Source organism: Pleurodeles waltl, chromosome 4_1, assembly GCF_031143425.1.
Source record: "Pleurodeles waltl isolate 20211129_DDA chromosome 4_1, aPleWal1.hap1.20221129, whole genome shotgun sequence".
NCBI lineage: Eukaryota > Metazoa > Chordata > Amphibia > Caudata > Salamandridae > Pleurodeles > Pleurodeles waltl.
The window spans coordinates 4,954,764-4,976,985 of NC_090442.1; the positions used below are offsets into that span (position 1 = coordinate 4,954,764).

General features: G+C 55.2%; 1 protein-coding gene across 2 annotated transcripts in view; it reads left to right on the forward strand.

The window, feature by feature from the left end:
• The first annotated feature begins 3,516 nt into the window (after positions 1–3,516).
• Positions 3,517–22,222, forward strand: part of LOC138287220 (zinc finger protein 2-like) — a 282,495-nt gene continuing 263,789 nt past the window's right edge. Inside the window, exon 1 of one of the 2 annotated variants that reach the window (XM_069227577.1) lies at positions 3,517–3,802. In XM_069227577.1, the coding sequence (XP_069083678.1) occupies positions 3,785–3,802 (18 nt within the window). In that variant the 5' untranslated portion in view covers positions 3,517–3,784. The remainder of the gene's footprint in view (positions 3,803–22,222) is intronic. The other variant, XM_069227576.1, reaches the window with a different exon arrangement.

Below are 22,222 nucleotides of genomic sequence, written 5' to 3' on the forward strand. Positions count from 1 at the left end.
GGAGATCCCTATGGGCTGCAGCATTTCTTTTGCCACCCATAGGGAGCTCTGACAATTCTTACACAGGCCTGCCATTGCAGCCTGAGTGAAATAACGTCCACGTTATTTCACAGCCATTTACCACTGCACTTAAGTAACTTATAAGTCACCTATATGTCTAACCTTTACCTGGTAAAGGTTGGGTGCTAAGTTACTTAGTGTGTGGGCACCCTGGCACTAGCCAAGGTGCCCCCACATTGTTCAGGGCAAATTCCCCGGACTTTGTGAGTGCGGGGACACCATGACACGCGTGCACTATACATATGTCATGACATATGTATAGCGTCACAATGGTAACTCTGAACATGGCCATGTAACATGTCTAAGACCATGGAATTGTCACCCCAATGCCATTCTGGCATTGGGGAGACAATTCCATGATCCCCTGAGTCTCTAGCTCAGACCCGGGTACTGCCAAACTACCTTTCCCGGGGTTTCACTGCAGCTGCTGCTGCTGCCAACCCCTCAGACAGGTTTCTGCCCTCCTGGGGTCCAGCCAGGCTTGGCCCAGGAAGGCAGAACAAAGGACTTCCTCAGAGAGAGGGTGTTACACCCTCTCCCTTTGGAAAAAGGTGTCAGGGCTGGGGAGGAGTAGCCTCCCCCAGCCTGTGGAAATGCTTTCATGGGCACAGATGGTGCCCAATTCTGCATAAGCCAGTCTACACCGGTTCAGGGATCCCCCAGCCCTGCTCTGGCGCGAAACTGGACATAGGAAAGGGGAGTGACCACTCCCCTGATCTACACCTCCCTTGGGAGGTGCCCAGAACTCCCCCAGTGTGCTCCAGACCTCTGCCATCTTGGAAACAGAGGTGCTGCTGGCACACTGGACTGCTCTGAGTGGCCAGTGCCAGCAGGTGACGTCAGAGACTCCTTCTGATAGGCTCCTCCAGGTGTTGCTAGCCTATCCTCTCTCCTAGGTAGCCAAACCTCCTTTTCTGGCTATTTAGGGTCTCTGCTTTTGGGAATTCTTCAGATAACGAATGCAAGAGCTCATCAGAGTTCCTCTGCATCTCTCTCTTCACCTTCTGCCAAGGAATCGTCCGCTGACTGCTCTGGAAGCCTGCAAAACTGCAACAAAGTAGCAAAGACGACTACTGCGACCTTGTAACGCTGATCCGGCCGCCTTCTCGACTGTTTTCGTGGTGGTGCATGCTGTGGGGGTAGTCTGCCTCCTCTCTGGACTAGAAGCTCCGAAGAAATCTCCCGTGGGTCAACGGAATCTTCCCCCTGCAACCGCAGGCACCAAAAGACTGCATCACCGGTCCTCTGGGTCTCCTCTCAGCATGACGAGCGAGGTCCCTGGAACTCAGCAACTCTGTTCAAGTGACTCCCACAGTCCAGTGACTCTTCAGTCCAAGTTTGGTGGAGGTAACTCCTTGCCTCCCCACGCCAGACTGCACTGCTGGGCATCGCTTGATTTGCAGCTGTTCCACCTCCTGTGCACTCTTCCAGGATTTCCTTTGTGCACAGCCAAGCCTGGGTCCCTGACACTCTAACCTGATGTGCACGACCTCCTGAGTTGCCCTCCAACGTCGTGGGACCTTCCTTCGTGACTTCGGGTGAGCTCCAGTTCACTCCACTTCGTAGTGCCTGTTCCGGCACTTCTGCGGGTGTTACTTGCTTCTGAGTGGGCTCTTTGTCTTGCTGGACGCCCCCTCTGTCTCCTCACGCAATTGGTGACATCCTGGTCCCTCCTGGGCCACAGCAGCTTCCAAAAACCCTAACTGCGACCCTTGCAGCTATCAAGGCTTGTTTGCGGTCTTTCTGCACGGAAACACCTCTGCAAGCTTCTTCACGATGTGGGACATTCATCCTCCAAAGGGGAAGTTCCTAGTCCTCTTCGTTCTTGCAGAATCCACAGCTTCTACCATCCGGTGGAAGCTTCTTTGCACCCACAGCTGGCATTTCCTGGGCATCTGCCCACTCCCGACTTGATCGTGACTTTTGGACTTGGTCCCCTTGTTCCACAGGTACTCTTGTCCGGAAATCCATCGTTGTTGCATTGCTGGTGTTGGTCTTCCTTGCAGAATTCCCCTATCATGACTTCTGTGCTCTCTGGGGAACTTAGGTGCACTTGGCACCCACTTTTCAGGGTCTTGGGGTGGGCTATTTTTCTAACCCTCACTGTTGTCTTACAGTCCCAGCGACCCTCTACAAGGTCACATAGGTCTGGGGTCCATTTGTGGTTCGCATTCCACTTCTAGAGTATATGGTTTGTGTTGCCCCTATCCCTATGTGCTCTCATTGCAATCTATTGTGACTATACATTGCTTGCATTACTTCCTTTTGCTATTACTGCATATTTTTGGTATTGTGTACATATATCTTGTGTATATAACTTATCCTCATACTGAGGGTACTCACAGAGATACTTGTGGCATATTGTCATAAAAATAAAGTACCTTTATTTTTAGTATATCTGTGTATTGTGTTTTCTTATGATATTGTGCATATGACACCAGTGGTATAGTGGGAGCTTTACATGTCTCCTAGTTCAGCCTAAGCTGCTCTGCTATAGCTACCATTATCTATCAGCCTAAGCTGCTAGTAACACCTCTTCTACACTAATAAGGGATAACTGGACCTGGTACAGAGTGTAAGTACCCCTTGGTACCCACCACAAGCCAGGACAGCCTCCAACACTCACCAGTGAGCAGGGGAGTGATAGTCACTGTAGTTAGTGCTCAATCTGTAGTGTCTCACCAGTGAGCAGGGGAGTGATAGTCACTGTAGTTAGTATTCAGTCTGTAGTGTCTCACCAGTAAGCAGGGGAGTGATAGTAACTGTCGTGTTCAGTCTGTAGTGTCTCACCAGTGATCAGGGGAGGGTTCAGTCTGTAGTGTTCAGTCTGTAGTGTTTCACCAGTGAGCAGGGGAGTGATAGTCACTGTAGTTAGTATTCAGTCTGTAGTGTCTCACCAGTGAGCAGGGGAGGGATAGTAACTGTAGTGTTCAGTCTGTAGTGTCTCACTAGTGAGCAGGGGAGGGTTCAGTCTGTAGTGTTCAGTCTGTAGTGTCTCACCAGTGAGCAGGGGAGTGATAGTCACCGTAGTGCACAGTCTCTAGTGTCTCTCCAGTGAGCAGGGGAGGGTTCAGTCTGTAGTGTCTCTCTAGTGAGCAGGGGAGTGATAGTCACTGTAGTTAGTATTCAGTCTGTAGTGTCTCACTAGTGAGCAGGGGAGTGATAGTCACTGTAGTCAGTATTCAGTCTGTAGTGTCTCACCAGTGAGCAGGGGAGTGATAGTAACTGTAGTGTTCAGTCTGTAGTGTCTCACCAGTGAGCAGGGGAGGGTTCAGTCTGTAGTGTTCAGTCTGTAGTGTCTCGCTAGTGAGCAGGGGAGTAATAGTCACCTTAGTGCACAGTCTCTAGTGTCTCTCTAGTGAGCAGGGGAGGTAAAGTCACTGTAGTTAGTATTCAGTCTGTAGTGTCTCTCTAGTGAGCAGGGGAGTGATAGTCACTGTAGTTAGTATTCAGTCTGTAGTGTCTCTCTAGTGAGCAGGGGAGTGATAGTCACTGTAGTTAGTATTCAGTCTGTAGTGTTCAGTCTGTAGTGTCTCACTAGTGAGCAGGGGAGGGTTCAGTCTGTAGTGTCTCTCTAGTGAGCAGCGGAGTGCTGCTCACTTTAGAGCTCAGTCTGTAGTGTCTGAGCTCCCCCGGCCCCGTCGCGCATGCGCTGTCGCCCTTCCCTCCATCGCTGCCGGGCCCCCAGGGAGGGGTCGGAGGGTCACCAGAGGAGCGGACGGAGATGCCGGGCCCGGGAGAGGTGAGTGGGGGTGCGGGTGACCCCCGAGACCTCTCGTGCACCGCCCCCTCCCCCCCCCCCCCCCTTCACAAGACCCCGGAGGTTCCCACCCCCGATCCCTGACTTGTGAGGACGTAACAAGGGGGGACTGGGGTTCACCCCTAGGAGGGCACGTGAGAGAGAGGGAGAAGAGCAGGTGCTGTAAGGAGGTGAGAAGGGAGAGGGAGGGAGGGAGGGAGAGAGAGACAGAAGGAAGAGAGAGAGAGAGAGAGAGAGAGAGAGAGAGAGGAGAGAGAGAGCGAGAGAGACAGAGGAGAGAGAGAGCGAGAGAGACAGAAGGAGAGAGAGAGAGAGAGAGAGAGAGAGAGAGAGAGAGGAGAGAGACAGAGGAGAGAGAGAGAGAGAGAGAGAGAGAGAGAGACAGAGGGAAGAGAGAGAGAGAGGAGCAGAGGAGAGAGAGAGCGAGAGAGACAGAGGGAGAGAGAGAGAGAGACAGAGGAGAGAGAGAGAGACAGAGGGAAGAGAGATAGAGAAGACAGGAGAAGCACGAGCAAGAAAAGAGATAGAGAAACCGAAAGAAGAAGAGATAGAGGAGGAGAAGAAAGAAGGAAGAGCGAGCACACCGGAAAAAGATAGAGAAAAGGAGACGTGGAGGGAGGACAGATCCTGCCCAGTGCCCACTGGTGATGGTTACAAGGCGAGCACAGAGGGTGCTGAGAGCAGGGCACTGGGCACGGGCACAAGGAGGGAGGACAGATCCTGCCCAGTGCCCACTGGTGATGGTTACAAGGCGAGCACAGAGGGTGCTGAGAGCAGGGCACTGGGCACGGGCACAAGGAGGGAGGACAGACCCTGCCCAGTGCCCACTGGTGATGGTTACAAGGCGAGCACAGAGGGTGCTGAGAGCGGGGCACTGGGCACGGGCACAAGGAGGGAGGACAGATCCTGCCCAGTGCCCACTGGTGATGGGTACAAGGCGCGCACAGAGGGTGCTGAGAGCGGGGTACTGGGCACGGGCACAAGGAGGGAGGACAGATCCTGCCCAGTGCCCACTGGTGATGGGTACAAGGCGCGCACAGAGGGTGCTGAGAGCGGGGTACTGGGCACGAGCCATGCCCTGTGCCAGGACACAAGGAGGGAGGACAGACCCTGCCCAGTGCCCACTGATGATGGTTATAAGGCGCGCACAGAGGGTGCTGAGAGCGGGGTACTGGGCACGGGCACAAGGAGGGAGGACAGACCCTGCCCAGTGCCCACTGGTGATGGTTACAAGGCGAGCACAGAGGGTGCTGAGAGCAGGGCACTGGGCACGGGCACAAGGAGGGAGGACAGACCCTGCCCAGTGCCCACTGATGATGGTTACAAGGCGAGCACAGAGGGTGCTGAGAGCAGGGCACTGGGCACGGGCACAAGGAGGGAGGACAGACCCTGCCCAGTGCCCACTGGTGATGGTTACAAGGCGAGCACAGAGGGTGCTGAGAGCAGGGCACTGGGCACGGGCACAAGGAGGGAGGACAGATCCTGCCCAGTGCCCACTGGTGATGGGTACAAGGCGCGCACAGAGGGTGCTGAGAGCGGGGTACTGGGCACGGGCACAAGGAGGGAGGACAGATCCTGCCCAGTGCCCACTGGTGATGGGTACAAGGCGCGCACAGAGGGTGCTGAGAGCGGGGTACTGGGCACGAGCCATGCCCTGTGCCAGGACACAAGGAGGGAGGACAGACCCTGCCCAGTGCCCACTGATGATGGTTATAAGGCGCGCACAGAGGGTGCTGAGAGCGGGGTACTGGGCACGGGCACAAGGAGGGAGGACAGACCCTGCCCAGTGCCCACTGGTGATGGTTACAAGGCGAGCACAGAGGGTGCTGAGAGCAGGGCACTGGGCACGGGCACAAGGAGGGAGGACAGACCCTGCCCAGTGCCCACTGATGATGGTTACAAGGCGAGCACAGAGGGTGCTGAGAGCAGGGCACTGGGCACGGGCACAAGGAGGGAGGACAGATCCTGCCCAGTGCCCACTGGTGATGGGTACAAGGCGCGCACAGAGGGTGCTGAGAGCGGGGTACTGGGCACGGGCACAAGGAGGGAGGACAGATCCTGCCCAGTGCCCACTGGTGATGGGTACAAGGCGCGCACAGAGGGTGCTGAGAGCGGGGTACTGGGCACGAGCCATGCCCTGTGCCAGGACACAAGGAGGGAGGACAGACCCTGCCCAGTGCCCACTGATGATGGTTATAAGGCGCGCACAGAGGGTGCTGAGAGCGGGGTACTGGGCACGGGCCATGCCCTGTGCAGGACACAAGGAGGGAGGACAGATCCTGCCCAGTGCCCACTGGTGATGGGTACAAGGCGCGCACAGAGGGTGCTGAGAGCGGGGGTACTGGGCACGGGCACAAGGAGGGAGGACAGATCCTGCCCAGTGCCCACTGGTGATGGTTACAAGGCAAGCACAGAGGGTGCTGAGAGCAGGGCACTGGGCACGGGCACAAGGAGGGAGGACAGATCCTGCCCAGTGCCCACTGGTGATGGTTACAAGGCGAGCACAGAGGGTGCTGAGAGCAGGGCACTGGGCACGGGCACAAGGAGGGAGGACAGACCCTGCCCAGTGCCCACTGGTGATGGTTACAAGGCGAGCACAGAGGGTGCTGAGAGCGGGGCACTGGGCACGGGCACAAGGAGGGAGGACAGATCCTGCCCAGTGCCCACTGGTGATGGTTACAAGGCGAGCACAGAGGGTGCTGAGAGCAGGGCACTGGGCACGGGCACAAGGAGGGAGGACAGACCCTGCCCAGTGCCCACTGATGATGGTTACAAGGCGAGCACAGAGGGTGCTGAGAGCAGTGTACTGGGCACGGGCCATGCCCTGTGCAGGACACAAGGAGGGAGGACAGATCCTGCCCAGTGCCCACTGGTGATGGGTACAAGGCGCGCACAGAGGGTGCTGAGAGCGGGGTACTGGGCACGGGCCATGCCCTGTGCAGGACACAAGGAGGGAGGACAGATCCTGCCCAGTGCCCACTGATGATGGTTATAAGGCGAGCACAGAGGGTGCTGAGAGCAGGGCACTGGGCACGGGCACAAGGAGGGAGGACAGATCCTGCCCAGTGCCCACTTATGATGGTTACAAGGCGTGCGCAGAGGGTGCTGAGAGCAGGGCACTGGGCACGGGCACAAGGAGGGAGGACAGATCCTGCCCAGTGCCCACTGGTGATGGGTACAAGGCGCTCGGTACCCAGCTCTGGCCTATACAGGGCATGGCTCGTGCCCAGTACCCCGCTCTCAGCACCCTCTGTGCGCGCCTTGTAACCATCATCAGTGGGCACTGGGCAGGGTCTGTCCTCCCTCCTTGTGTCCTGGCACAGGGCATGGCTCGTGCCCAGTACCCCGCTCTCAGCACCCTCTGTGCGCGCCTTGTACCCATCACCAGTGGGCACTGGGCAGGGTCTGTCCTCCCTCCTTGTGTCCTGGCACAGGGCATGGCCCGTGCCCAGTACCCCGCTCTCAGCACCCTCTGTGCGCGCCTTGTACCCATCACCAGTGGGCACTGGGCAGGATCTGTCCTCCCTCCTTGTGTCCTGCACAGGGCATGGCCCGTGCCCAGTACCCCGCTCTCAGCACCCTCTGTGCGCGCCTTATAACCATCATCAGTGGGCACTGGGCAGGGTCTGTCCTCCCTCCTTGTGTCCTGGCACAGGGCATGGCTCGTGCCCAGTACCCCGCTCTCAGCACCCTCTGTGCGCGCCTTGTACCCATCACCAGTGGGCACTGGGCAGGATCTGTCCTCCCTCCTTGTGCCCGTGCCCAGTACCCCGCTCTCAGCACCCTCTGTGCGCGCCTTGTACCCATCACCAGTGGGCACTGGGCAGGATCTGTCCTCCCTCCTTGTGCCCGTGCCCAGTGCCCTGCTCTCAGCACCCTCTGTGCTCGCCTTGTAACCATCATCAGTGGGCACTGGGCAGGGTCTGTCCTCCCTCCTTGTGCCCGTGCCCAGTGCCCTGCTCTCAGCACCCTCTGTGCTCGCCTTGTAACCATCACCAGTGGGCACTGGGCAGGGTCTGTCCTCCCTCCTTGTGCCCGTGCCCAGTGCCCTGCTCTCAGCACCCTCTGTGCTCGCCTTGTAACCATCACCAGTGGGCACTGGGCAGGATCTGTCCTCCCTCCACGTCTCCTTTTCTCTATCTTTTTCCGGTGTGCTCGCTCTTCCTTCTTTCTTCTCCTCCTCTATCTCTTCTTCTTTCGGTTTCTCTATCTCTTTTCTTGCTCGTGCTTCTCCTGTCTTCTCTATCTCTCTTCCCTCTGTCTCTCTCTCTCTCCTCTGTCTCTCTCTCTCTCTCCCTCTGTCTCTCTCGCTCTCTCTCTCCTCTGTCTCTCTCTCTCTTCCCTCTGTCTCTCTCTCTCTTCCTTCTGTCTCTCTCGCTCTCTCTCCTCTCTCTCTCTCATCTCTCTCTCTCTCTCTCTCTCCCCTCTGTCTCTCTCTCTCTCCCTTCTGTCTCTCTCGCTCTCTCTCCTCTCTCTCTCTCTCTCTCCTCTGTTTCTCCTCTGTCTCTCTCTCTCTCTTCTCTCTCTCTCTCTCTCTCTCTCTCTCTCTCTCTCTCGCTCTCTCTTTCTCTCTCTCTCTCTCTCTCTCTCTCTCTCCCCTCTCTCTCTCTCCTCTGTCTCTCTCTCTCTATCTCCTCTCTCTCTACTCTCTCTCTCTCTCCTCTGTCCCTCTCTCTCTCTCCTCTCTCTCTCCTCTGTCTCTCTCTCTCTCTCCTCTGTCTCTCTCTCTCTCCTCTGTCTCTCCCCTCTCTCTCTCTCTCTTCCCTCTGTCTCTCTCTCTCTCCTCTGTCTCTCACTCTCTCTCTCTCTCTCTCTCCCCTCTGTCTCTCTCGCTCTCTCTCTATCCTCTGTTTCTCCTCTGTCTCTCTCTCCTCTCTCTCCCCTCTCTCTCTCTCTCCTCTGTCTGATGCCCCTGTATGTCTGTCTCTGCTGCCCCCTGTATGTCTCTCTCTCCTGCCCTGTATGTCTCTCTCTGCAGCCCCTGTATGTCTGTCTCTGCTGCCCTTGTATGTCTGTCTCTGCTGCCCCTGTATGTGTGTCTCTGATGCCCCTGTATGTCTGTCTCTGCTGTCCCTTGTATGTCTGTCTCTCCTGCCCCTGTCTGTCTGTCTCTGCTGCCCCTGAATGTCTGTCTCTGCTGTCCCTTGTATGTCTGTCTCTGCTGCCCCTGTATATCTGTCTGTGCATCCCCTGTATGTCTGTCTCTGCTGCCCCTGTATGTCTGTCTCTGCAGCCCCTGTATGTCTGTCTCTGCTGCCCTTGTATGTCTGTCTCTGCTGCCCTTGTATGTCTGTCTCTGCCTCCCCTGTGTGTGTGTCTCTGATGCCCCTGTATGTCTGTCTCTCCTGCCCCTGTATGTCTGTCTCTGCTGCCCCTGATGTCTGTCTCTCCTGCCCCTGTATGTCTGTCTCTGCTGCCCCTGTATGTCTGTCTCTCCTGCCCCTGTATGTCTGTCTCTGCTGCCCCTGTATGTCTGTCTGTGCAGCCCCTGTATGTCTGTCTGTGCAGCCCCTGTATGTCTGTCTCTGCTGCCCTTGTATGTCTGTCTCTGCCTCCCCTGTGTGTGTGTCTCTGATGCCCCTGTATGTCTGTCTCTCCTGCCCCTGTATGTCTGTCTCTCCTGCCCCTGTATGTCTGTCTCTGCTGCCCTTGTATATCTGTCTCTCCTGCCCCTGTATGTCTGTCTCTGCTGCCCCTGTATGTCTGTCTCTGCAGCCCCTGTGTGTCTGTCTCTGCTGCCACTGTATATCTGTCTGTGCAGCCCCTGTATGTCTGTCTCTGCTGCCCTTGTATGTCTGTCTCTGCTGCCCTTGTATGTCTGTCTCTGCCTCCCCTGTGTGTGTGTCTCTGATGCCCCTGTATGTCTGTCTCTCCTGCCCCTGTATGTCTGTCTCTGCTGCCCTTGTATGTCTGTCTCTGCTGTCCCTTGTATGTCTGTCTCTGCTGCCCTTGTATGTCTGTCTCTGCTGCCACTGTATGTCTGTCTCTGCTGCCCCTGTATGTCTGTCTCTGCTGCCCCTGTATGTCTCTCTCTGCTGCCCCTGTATGTCTGTCTCTGCTGTCCCTTGTATGTCTGTTTCTGCTGCCCCTGTATGTCTGTCTCTGCTGCCCTTGTATGTCTCTCTCTGCAGCCCCTGTATGTCTGTCTCTACTGCCCCTGTATGTCTGCCTCTGTTTCCCTTGTATGTCTGTCTCTGCTGCCCTTGTATGTCTGTCTGTGCAGACCCTGTATTTCTGTCTCTACTGCCCCCTCCATGTCTTTCTCTACTGCCCCCTCTATGTCCGTCTCTGCTGCCCCCTCCATGTCTGTCTCTACTGCCCCTCTATGTCTGTCTCTGCTGCCTCCTCTATGTCTGTCTCTGCTGCCCTTGTATGTCTCTCTCTGCAGCCCCTGTATGTCTGTCTCTACTGCCCCTGCATGTCTGTCTCTGCTGCCCTTGTATGTCTGTCTCTCCTGCCCCTGTATGTCTGTCTCTCCTGCCCCTGTATGTCTGTCTCTGCTGCCCTTGTATATCTGTCTCTCCTGCCCCTGTATGTCTGTCTCTGCTGCCCCTGTATGTCTGTCTCTGCAGCCCCTGTGTGTCTGTCTCTGCTGCCACTGTATATCTGTCTGTGCAGCCCCTGTATGTCTGTCTCTGCTGCCCTTGTATGTCTGTCTCTGCTGCCCTTGTATGTCTGTCTCTGCCTCCCCTGTGTGTGTGTCTCTGATGCCCCTGTATGTCTGTCTCTCCTGCCCCTGTATGTCTGTCTCTGCTGCCCTTGTATGTCTGTCTCTGCTGTCCCTTGTATGTCTGTCTCTGCTGCCCTTGTATGTCTGTCTCTGCTGCCACTGTATGTCTGTCTCTGCTGCCCCTGTATGTCTGTCTCTGCTGCCCCTGTATGTCTCTCTCTGCTGCCCCTGTATGTCTGTCTCTGCTGTCCCTTGTATGTCTGTCTCTGCTGCCCCTGTATGTCTGTCTCTGCTGCCCTTGTATGTCTCTCTCTGCAGCCCCTGTATGTCTGTCTCTACTGCCCCTGTATGTCTGCCTCTGTTTCCCTTGTATGTCTGTCTCTGCTGCCCTTGTATGTCTGTCTGTGCAGACCCTGTATTTCTGTCTCTACTGCCCCCTCCATGTCTGTCTCTACTGCCCCCTCTATGTCTGTCTCTGCTGCCCCCTCCATGTCTGTCTCTACTGCCCCCTCTATGTCTGTCTCTGCTGCCTCCTCTATGTCTCTCTCTGCTGCCCTTGTATGTCTCTCTCTGCAGCCCCTGTATGTCTGTCTCTACTGCCCCTGCATGTCTGTCTCTGCTGCCCTTGTATGTCTGTCTCTGATGCCCCTGTTTGTCTGTCTCTGCGGCCCCTGCATTTCTGTCTCTCCTACCCCTGTATGTCTGTCTCTACTGCCCCTGTATGTCTGTCTCTGCTGCCCTTGTATGTCTGTCTGTGCTGACGCTGTATTTCTGTCTCTACTGCCCCCTCTATGTCTGTCTCTGCTGCCCCCTCCATGTCTGTCTCTACTGCCCCCTCTATGTCTGTCTCTGCTGCCCCCTCTATGTCTGTCTCTGCTGCCCCTGTATGTCTGTCTCTGCAGCCCCTGTATGTCTGTCTCTGCTGCCCCTGTATGTCAGTCCCTGCTGCTCATGTATGTATGTCTCTGCTGCCCTTGTATGTCTGTCTCTGTTTCCATTGTATGTCTGTCTTTGCTGCCCCCTGTATGTCTGTCTCTGCTGCCCCTGTATGTCTGTCTCGGCTGCCCTTGTATGTCTCTCTCTCCTGACCCTGTATGTCTCTCTCAGAAGCGCCTGTATGTCTGTCTCTGCTGCCCCTGTATGTCTCTCTCAGAAGCCCCTGTATGTCTGTCTCTGCTGCCCCTGTATACTCTCTCTCCTGTCCCTGTATGTCTCTCTCAGAAGCCCCTGTATGTCTGTCTCTGCTGCCCTTGTATGTCTGTCTCTGCTGCCCCTGTATGTCTCTCTCTGCTGCCCCTGTATGTCTCTCTCTCCTGCCCCTGTATGTCTCTCTCAGAAGCCCCTGTATGTCTGTCTCTGTTGCCCCTGTATGTCCATCTCTCCTACCCCTGTACGTCTCTCTCAGAAGCCCCTGTATGTCTGTCTCTGCTGCCCCTGAATGTCTCTCTCTCCTGCCCCTGCATGTCTCTCTCAGAAGCCCCTGTATGTCTGTCTCTGCTGCTCTTGTATGTCTGTCTCTGCTGCCCCTGTACGTCTCTCTCTCCTGCCCCTGTATGTCTCTCTCAGAAGCCCCTGTATGTCTGTCTCTGCTGCCCCTGTATGTCTCTCTTTCCTGTCCCTGTATGTCTCTCTCAGAAGCCCCTGTATGTCTGTCTCTGCTGCCCTTGCATGTCTGTCTCTGCTGCCCCTGTATGTCTCTCTCTCCTGCCCCTGTATGTCTCTCTCAGAAGCCCCTGTATGTCTGTCTCTGCTGCCCTTGTATGTCTGTCTCTGTTGCCTCTGTATGTCTGTCTCTCATGCCCCTTTATGTCTGTCTGTGCAGCCCCTGTATGCCTCTCTCTCCTACCCTGTATGTCTGTCTCTGCTGCCCCTGTATATCTGTCTCTGCTGCCCCTGTGTGTCTGTCTCTGCTGTCCCTGAATATCTGTCTCTGCAACCCCTGTATGTCTGTCTCTGCTGTCCCTGAATGTCTGTCTCTGCAGCCCCTGTATGTCTCACTCTGCTTCCCCTGTATGTCTGTCTCTCCTGTCCCTGTATGTCTATCTCTGCTTTCCCTGTATGTCTGTCTCTGCTGCCCCTGCATGTCTGTCTCTCCTACCCCTGTATGTCTGTCTCTCTTGTGCCCGTATGTCTGTCTCTGCTGCCCCTGTATGTCTGTCTCTGATGCCCCTGTATGTCTGTCTCTGCTGCCCTTCTATGTCTCTCTCTCCTGCCCCTGTATGTCTCTCTCAGAAGCCCCTGTATGTCTGTCTCTGCTGTCCCTGTATGTCTCTCTCTCCTGCCCCTGTATGTCTCTCTCAGAAGCCCCTGTATGTCTGTCTCTGCTGCCCTTGTATGTCTGTCTCTGTTGCCCCTGTATGTCTCTCTCTCCTGCCCCTGTATGTCTCTCTCAGAAGCCCCTGTATGTCTGTCCCTGCTGCCCCTGTATGTCTCTCTCTCCTGCCCCTATATGTCTCTCTCAGAAGTCCCTGTATGTCTGTCTCTCCTGCCCTTGTATTTCTGTCTCTGCTGCACCTGTACGTCTCTCTCTCCTGCCCCTGTATGTCTCTCTCAGAAGCCCCTGTATCTCTGTCTCTGCTGCCCCTGTATGTCTCTCTCTCCTGCCCCTGTATGTCTCTCTCAGAAGCCCCTGTATGTCTGTCTCTGCTGCCCCTGTATGTCTCTCTCTCCTGCCCCTGTATGTCTCTCTCAGAAGCCCCTGTACGCCCGTCTCTGCTGCCCTGGTATGTCTGTCTCTGTTGCCCCTGTATGTCTGTCTCTGATGCCCCTGTATGTCTGTCTTTGCGGCCCTTGTATGTCTGTCTGTGCAGCCCCTGTATGTCTGTCTCTGCTGCCCCTGTATGTCTGTCTCTGCTGCCCCTGTATGTCTCTCTCTCCTGCCCTGTATGTCTGTCTCTGCTGCCCCTGTATGTCTGTCTCTGCTGCCCCTGTGTGTCTGTCTCTGCTGTCCCTGAATGTCTGTCTCTGCAACCCCTGTATGTCTGTCTCTGCTGTCCCTGAATGTCTGTCTCTGCTGCCCCTGAATGTCTGTCTCTGCTGCCCCTGAATGTCTGTCTCTGCTGCCCCTGAATGTCTGTCTTTCCTACCCCTGTATGTCTGTCTCTCTTGTCCCTGTATGTATGTCTCTGCTGCCCCTGTATGTCTGTCTCTGCTGCCCTTGTATGTCTCTCTCTGCAGCCCCTGTATGTCTGTCTCTGCTGCCCTTGTGTGTCTGTCTCTGCTGTCCCTGTATGTCTCTCTCTCCTGCCCCTGTATGTCTCTCTCAGAAGCCCCTGTATGTCTGTCTCTGCTGCCCTTGTATGTCTGTCTCTGTTGCCCATGTATGTCTCTCTCTCCTGCCACTGTATGTCTCTCTCAGAAGCCCCTGTATGTCTGTCCCTGCTGCCCCTGTATGTCTCTCTCTCCTGCCCCTGTATGTCTCTCTCAGAAGTCCCTGTATGTCTGTCTCTGCTGCCCTTGTATTTCTGTCTCTGCTGCACCTGTACGTCTCTCTCTCCTGCCCCTGTATGTCTCTCTCAGAAGCCCCTGTATCTCTTTCTCTGCTGCCCCTGTATGTCTCTCTCTCCTGCCCCTGTATGTCTCTCTCAGAAGCCCCTGTATGTCTGTCTCTGCTGCCCTTGTATGTCTGTCTCTGCTGCCCCTGTATGTCTCTCTCTCCTGCCCCTGTATGTCTCTCTCAGAAGCCCCTGTACGCCCGTCTCTGCTGCCCTGGTATGTCTGTCTCTGTTGCCCCTGTATGTCTGTCTCTGATGCCCCTGTATGTCTGTCTCTGCGGCCCTTGTATGTCTGTCTGTGCAGCCCCTGTATGTCTGTCTCTGCTGCCCCTGTATGTCTGTCTCTGCTGCCCCTGTATGTCTCTCTCTCCTGCCCTGTATGTCTGTCTCTGCTGCCCCTGTATGTCTGTCTCTGCTGCCCCTGTGTGTCTGTCTCTGCTGTCCCTGAATGTCTGTCTCTGCAACCCCTGTATGTCTGTCTCTGCTGTCCCTGAATGTCTGTCTCTGCTGCCCCTGAATGTCTGTCTCTGCTGCCCCTGAATGTCTGTCTTTCCTACCCCTGTATGTCTGTCTCTCTTGTCCCTGTATGTATGTCTCTGCTGCCCCTGTATGTCTGTCTCTGCTGCCCTTGTATGTCTCTCTCTGCAGCCCCTGTATGTCTGTCTCTGCTGCCCTTGTGTGTCGGTCTCTGCTGCCCTTGTACGTCTGTCTCTGCTGCCCCTGTATATCTGTCTCTGAAGCCCTTGTATGTCTGTCTCTGCTACCCTTCTATGTCTGTCTCTGATGCCCCTGTATGTCTGTCTCTGCTGCCCCTGTATGTCTCTTTCTGCAGCCCCTGTATGCCTGTCTCTGCTGCCCCGGTATGTCTGTCTCTGCTGCCCTTGTATGTCTGTCTCCGCTCCCCTGTATGTCTGTCTCCGCTGCCCTTGTATGTCTGTCTCCGCTGACCTTGTATGTCTCTCTCTGCAGCCCCTGTATGTCTCTCTCTGCTGCCCCTGTATGTCTCTCTCTGCTGCCCCTGTATGTCTGTCTCTGCTGCCCCTGTATGTCTGTCTCTGCTGCCCTTGTATGTCTGTCTCTGCTGCCCTTGTATGTCTGTCTCTGATGCCCCTGTTTGTCTGTCTCTGCGGGCCCTGTATGTCTGTCTCTACTGCCCCTGTATGTCTGTCTCTGCTGCCCTTGTATGTCTGTCTCTGATGCCCCTGTTTGTCTGTCTCTGCTGCCCTTGTATGTCTGTCTCTACTGCCCCTGTATGTCTGTCTCTACTGCCCTTGTATGTCTGTCTCTGATGCCCCTGTTTGTCTGTCTCTGCGGGCCCTGTATGTCTGTCTCTACTGCCCCTGTATGTCTGTCTCTGCTGCCCTTGTATGTCTGTCTGTGCAGACCCTGTATGTCTGTCTCTGCTGCCCCTCTATGTCTGTCTCTGCTGCCCCCTCCATGTCTGTCTCTACTGCCCCCTCTATGTCTGTCTCTGCTGCCCCCTCTATGTCTGCCTCTGCTACCCCTGTATGTCTGTCTCTGCTGCCCCCTGTATGTCTGTCTCTGCTGCCCCTGTATGTCTGTCTCTGCTGCCCTTGTATGTCTCTCTCTCCTGACCCTGTATGTCTCTCCCAGAAGCCCCTGTATGTCTGTCTCTGCTGCCCCTGTATGTCTCTCTCTCCTGCCCCTGTATGTCTCTCTCAGAAGCCCCTGTATGTCTGTCTCTCCTGCCCCTGTATGTCTCTCTCTCCTGTCCCTGTATGTCTCTCTCAGAAGCCCCTGTATGTCTGTCTCTGCTGCCCCTGTATGTCTCTCTCTCCTACCGCTGTATGTCTCTCTCTCCTGCCCCTCTATGTCTCTCTCAGAAGCCCCTGTATGTCTGTCTCTGTTGCCCCTGTAAGTCTATCTCTCCTGCCCCTGTATGTCTCTCTCAGAAGCCCCTGTATGTCTGTCTCTGCTGCCCCTGTATGTCTCTCTCTCCTGCCCCTGCATGTCTCTCTCAGAAGCCCCTGTATGTCTGTATCTGCTGCCCTTGTATGTCTGTCTCTGCTGCCCCTGTACGTCTCTCTCTCCTGCCCCTGTATGTCTGTCTCTGCTGCCCTTGTATGTCTGTCTGTGCAGCCCCTGTATGTCTGTCTCTGCTGCCCCTGTATGTCTGTCTCTGCTGTCCCTGTATGTCTCTCTCAGAAGCCCCTGTATGTCTGTCTCTGCTGCCCCTGTATGTCTCTCTTTCCTGTCCCTGTATGTCTCTCTCAGAAGCCCCTGTATGTCTGTCTCTGCTGCCCTTGTATGTCTGTCTCTGCTGCCCCTGTATGTCTCTCTCTCCTGCCCCTGTATGTCTCTCTCAGAAGCCCCTATATGTGTGTCCCTGCTGCCCTTGTATGTCTGTCTCTGTTGCCTCTGTATGTCTGTCTCTCATGCCCCTGTATGTCTGTCTCTGCTGCCCTTGTATGTCTGTCTGTGCAGCCCCTGTATGTCTGTCTCTGCTGCCCCTGTATGTCTGTCTCTGCTGCCCCTGTATGCCTCTCTCTCCTACCCTGTATGTCTGTCTCTGCTGCCCCTGTATGTCTGTCTCTGCTGCCCCTGTGTGTCTGTCTCTGCTGTCCCTGAATGTCTGTCTCTGCAACCCCTGTATGTCTGTCTCTGCTGTCCCTGAATGTCTGTCTCTGCAGCCCCTGTATGTCTCACTTTGCTGCCCCTGTATGTCTGTCTCTCCTGCCCCTGTATGTCTGTGTCTGCTGTCCCTGTATGTCTGTCTCTGCTGCCCCTGCATGTCTGTCTCTCCTACCCCTGTATGTCTGTCTCTGCTGCCTCTGTATGTCTGTCTCTGATGCCCCTGTATGTCTGTCTCTGCTGCCCTTCTATGTCTCTCTCTCCTACCCCTGTATGTCTCTCTCAGAAGCCCCTGTATGTCTGTCTCTGCTGTCCCTGTATGTCTCTCTCTCCTGCCACTGTATGTCTCTCTCAGAAGCCCCTGTATGTCTGTCTCTGCTGCCCTTGTATGTCTGTCTCTGTTGCCCCTGTATGTCTCTCTCTCCTGCCCCTGTATGTCTCTCTCAGAAGCCCCTGTATGTCTGTCCCTGCTGCCCCTGTATGTCTCTCTCTCCTGCCCCTGTATGTCTCTCTCAGAAGTCCCTGTATGTCTGTCTCTGCTGCCCTTGTATTTCTGTCTCTGCTGCACCTGTATGTCTCTCTCTCCAGCCCCTGTATGTCTCTCTCAGAAGCCCCTGTATGTCTGTCTCTGCTGCCCTGGTATGTCTGTCTCCGTTGCCCCTGTATGTCTGTCAATGATGCCCCTGTATGTCTGTCTCTGTGGCCCTTGTATGTCTGTCTGTGCAGCCCCTGTATGTCTGTCTCTGCTGCCCCTGTATGTCTGTCTCTGCTGCCCCTGTATGTCTCTCTCTCCTGCCCTGTATGTCTGTCTCTGCTGCCCCTGTATGTCTGTCTCTGCTGCCCCTGTATGTCTGTCTCTGCTGCCCTTGTATGTCTGTCTCTGATGCCCCTGTTTGTCTGTCTCTGCGGACCCTGTATGTCTGTCTCTACTGCCCCTGTATGTCTGTCTCTGCTGCCCTTGTATGTCTGTCTCTGCTGCCCTTGTATGTCTGTCTCTGATGCCCATGTTTGTCTGTCTCTGCTGCCCCTGTATGTCTCTCTCTCCTACCGCTGTATGTCTCTCTCTCCTGCCCCTCTATGTCTCTCTCAGAAGCCCCTGTATGTCTGTCTCTGTTGCCCCTGTATGTCTATCTCTCCTGCCCCTGTATGTCTCTCTCAGAAGCCCCTGTATGTCTGTCTCTGCTGCCCCTGTATGTCTCTCTCTCCTGCCCCTGCATGTCTCTCTCAGAAGCCCCTGTATGTCTGTATCTGCTGCCCTTGTATGTCTGTCTCTGCTGCCCCTGTACGTCTCTCTCTCCTGCCCCTGTATGTCTGTCTCTGCTGCCCTTGTATGTCTGTCTGTGCAGCCCCTGTATGTCTGTCTCTGCTGCCCCTGTATGTCTGTCTCTGCTGTCCCTGTATGTCTCTCTCAGAAGCCCCTGTATGTCTGTCTCTGCTGCCCCTGTATGTCTCTCTTTCCTGTCCCTGTATGTCTCTCTCAGAAGCCCCTGTATGTCTGTCTCTGCTGCCCTTGTATGTCTGTCTCTGCTGCCCCTGTATGTCTCTCTCTCCTGCCCCTGTATGTCTCTCTCAGAAGCCCCTATATGTGTGTCCCTGCTGCCCTTGTATGTCTGTCTCTGTTGCCTCTGTATGTCTGTCTCTCATGCCCCTGTATGTCTGTCTCTGCTGCCCTTGTATGTCTGTCTGTGCAGCCCCTGTATGTCTGTCTCTGCTGCCCCTGTATGTCTGTCTCTGCTGCCCCTGTATGCCTCTCTCTCCTACCCTGTATGTCTGTCTCTGCTGCCCCTGTATGTCTGTCTCTGCTGCCCCTGTGTGTCTGTCTCTGCTGTCCCTGAATGTCTGTCTCTGCAACCCCTGTATGTCTGTCTCTGCTGTCCCTGAATGTCTGTCTCTGCAGCCCCTGTATGTCTCACTTTGCTGCCCCTGTATGTCTGTCTCTCCTGCCCCTGTATGTCTGTGTCTGCTGTCCCTGTATGTCTGTCTCTGCTGCCCCTGCATGTCTGTCTCTCCTACCCCTGTATGTCTGTCTCTGCTGCCTCTGTATGTCTGTCTCTGATGCCCCTGTATGTCTGTCTCTGCTGCCCTTCTATGTCTCTCTCTCCTACCCCTGTATGTCTCTCTCAGAAGCCCCTGTATGTCTGTCTCTGCTGTCCCTGTATGTCTCTCTCTCCTGCCACTGTATGTCTCTCTCAGAAGCCCCTGTATGTCTGTCTCTGCTGCCCTTGTATGTCTGTCTCTGTTGCCCCTGTATGTCTCTCTCTCCTGCCCCTGTATGTCTCTCTCAGAAGCCCCTGTATGTCTGTCCCTGCTGCCCCTGTATGTCTCTCTCTCCTGCCCCTGTATGTCTCTCTCAGAAGTCCCTGTATGTCTGTCTCTGCTGCCCTTGTATTTCTGTCTCTGCTGCACCTGTATGTCTCTCTCTCCAGCCCCTGTATGTCTCTCTCAGAAGCCCCTGTATGTCTGTCTCTGCTGCCCTGGTATGTCTGTCTCCGTTGCCCCTGTATGTCTGTCAATGATGCCCCTGTATGTCTGTCTCTGTGGCCCTTGTATGTCTGTCTGTGCAGCCCCTGTATGTCTGTCTCTGCTGCCCCTGTATGTCTGTCTCTGCTGCCCCTGTATGTCTCTCTCTCCTGCCCTGTATGTCTGTCTCTGCTGCCCCTGTATGTCTGTCTCTGCTGCCCCTGTATGTCTGTCTCTGCTGCCCTTGTATGTCTGTCTCTGATGCCCCTCTTTGTCTGTCTCTGCGGACCCTGTATGTCTGTCTCTACTGCCCCTGTATGTCTGTCTCTGCTGCCCTTGTATGTCTGTCTCTGCTGCCCTTGTATGTCTGTCTCTGATGCCCATGTTTGTCTGTCTCTGCGGGCCCTGTATGTCTGTCTCTACTGCCCCTGTATGTCTGTCTCTGCTGCCCTTCTATGTCTGTCTGTGCAGACCCTGTATGTCTGTCTCTGCTGCCCCTCTATGTCTGTCTCTGCTGCCCCCTCCATATCTGTCTCTACTGCCCCCTCTATGTCTGTCTCTGCTGCCCCTGTATGTCTGTCTCTGCTGCCCCCTTTATGTCTGTCTCTGCTGCCCCTGTATGTCTGTCTCTGCTGCCCCTGTATGTCTGTCTCTGCTGCCCTTGTATGTCTCTCTCTCCTGCCCCTGTATGTCTCTCTCAGAAGCTCCTGTATGTCTGTCTCTGCTGCCCCTGTATGTCTCTCTCTCCAGCCCCTGTATGTCTCTCTCAGAAGCCCCTGTATGTCTGTCTCTGCTGCCCTGGTATGTCTGTCTCTGTTGCCCCTGTATGTCTGTCTCTGCTGCCCCTGTATGTCTGTCTCTGCTGCCCCTGTATGTCTCTCTCTCCTGCCCTGTATGTCTGTCTCTGCTGCCCCTGTATGTCTGTCTCTGCTGCCCCTGTATGTCTGTCTCTGCTGCCCTTGTATGTCTGTCTCTGATGCCCCTGTTTGTCTGTCTCTGCGGGCCCTGTATGTCTGTCTCTGCTGCCCTTGTATGTCTGTCTCTGCTGCCCTTGTATGTCTGTCTCTGATGCCCCTGTTTGTCTGTCTCTGCGGGCCCTGTATGTCTGTCTCTACTGCCCCTGTATGTCTGTCTCTGCTGCCCTTCTATGTCTGTGCAGACCCTGTATGTCTGTCTCTGCTGCCCCTCTATGTCTGTCTCTGCTGCCCCTCTATGTCTGTCTCTGCTGCCCCCTCCATGTCTGTCTCTACTGCCCCCTCTATGTCTGTCTCTGCTGCCCCCTCCATGTCTGTCTCTACTGCCCCCTGTATGTCTGTCTCTGCTGTCCCTTGTATGTCTGTCTCTGCTGCCCCTGTATATCTGTCTGTGCATCCCCTGTATGTCTATATCTGCTGCCCCTGTATGTCTGTCTCTGCAGCCCCTGTATGTCTGTCTCTGCTGCCCATGTATGTCTGTCTCTGCTGCCCTTGTATGTCTGTCTCTGCCTCCCCTGTGTGTGTGTCTCTGATGCCCCTGTATGTCTGTCTCTCCTGCCCCTGTATGTCTGTCTCTGCTGCCCCTGATGTCTGTCTCTCCTGCCCCTGTATGTCTGTCTCTGCTGCCCCTGTATGTCTGTCTCTCCTGCCCCTGTATGTCTGTCTCTGCTGCCCCTGTATGTCTGTCTGTGCAGCCCCTGTATGTCTGTCTGTGCAGCCCCTGTATGTCTGTCTCTGCTGCCCTTGTATGTCTGTCTCTGCCTCCCCTGTGTGTGTGTCTCTGATGCCCCTGTATGTCTGTCTCTCCTGCCCTGTATGTCTGTCTCTCCTGCCCCTGTATGTCTGTCTCTGCTGCCCTTGTATATCTGTCTCTCCTGCCCCTGTATGTCTGTCTCTGCTGCCCCTGTATGTCTGTCTCTGCAGCCCCTGTGTGTCTGTCTCTGCTGCCACTGTATATCTGTCTGTGCAGCCCCTGTATGTCTGTCTCTGCTGCCCTTGTATGTCTGTCTCTGCTGCCCTTGTATGTCTGTCTCTGCCTCCCCTGTGTGTGTGTCTCTGATGCCCCTGTATGTCTGTCTCTCCTGCCCCTGTATGTCTGTCTCTGCTGCCCTTGTATGTCTGTCTCTGCTGTCCCTTGTATGTCTGTCTCTGCTGCCCTTGTATGTCTGTCTCTGCTGCCACTGTATGTCTGTCTCTGCTGCCCCTGTATGTCTGTCTCTGCTGCCCCTGTATGTCTCTCTCTGCTGCCCCTGTATGTCTGTCTCTGCTGTCCCTTGTATGTCTGTTTCTGCTGCCCCTGTATGTCTGTCTCTGCTGCCCTTGTATGTCTCTCTCTGCAGCCCCTGTATGTCTGTCTCTACTGCCCCTGTATGTCTGCCTCTGTTTCCCTTGTATGTCTGTCTCTGCTGCCCTTGTATGTCTGTCTGTGCAGACCCTGTATTTCTGTCTCTACTGCCCTCTCCATGTCTGTCTCTACTGCCCCCTCTATGTCCGTCTCTGCTGCCCCCTCCATGTCTGTCTCTACTGCCCCCTCTATGTCTGTCTCTGCTGCCTCCTCTATGTCTGTCTCTGCTGCCCTTGTATGTCTCTCTCTGCAGCCCCTGTATGTCTGTCTCTACTGCCCCTGCATGTCTGTCTCTGCTGCCCTTGTATGTCTGTCTCTCCTGCCCCTGTATGTCTGTCTCTCCTGCCCCTGTATGTCTGTCTCTGCTGCCCTTGTATATCTGTCTCTCCTGCCCCTGTATGTCTGTCTCTGCTGCCCCTGTATGTCTGTCTCTGCAGCCCCTGTGTGTCTGTCTCTGCTGCCACTGTATATCTGTCTGTGCAGCCCCTGTATGTCTGTCTCTGCTGCCCTTGTATGTCTGTCTCTGCTGCCCTTGTATGTCTGTCTCTGCCTCCCCTGTGTGTGTGTCTCTGATGCCCCTGTATGTCTGTCTCTCCTGCCCCTGTATGTCTGTCTCTGCTGCCCTTGTATGTCTGTCTCTGCTGTCCCTTGTATGTCTGTCTCTGCTGCCCTTGTATGTCTGTCTCTGCTGCCACTGTATGTCTGTCTCTGCTGCCCCTGTATGTCTGTCTCTGCTGCCCCTGTATGTCTCTCTCTGCTGCCCCTGTATGTCTGTCTCTGCTGTCCCTTGTATGTCTGTCTCTGCTGCCCCTGTATGTCTGTCTCTGCTGCCCTTGTATGTCTCTCTCTGCAGCCCCTGTATGTCTG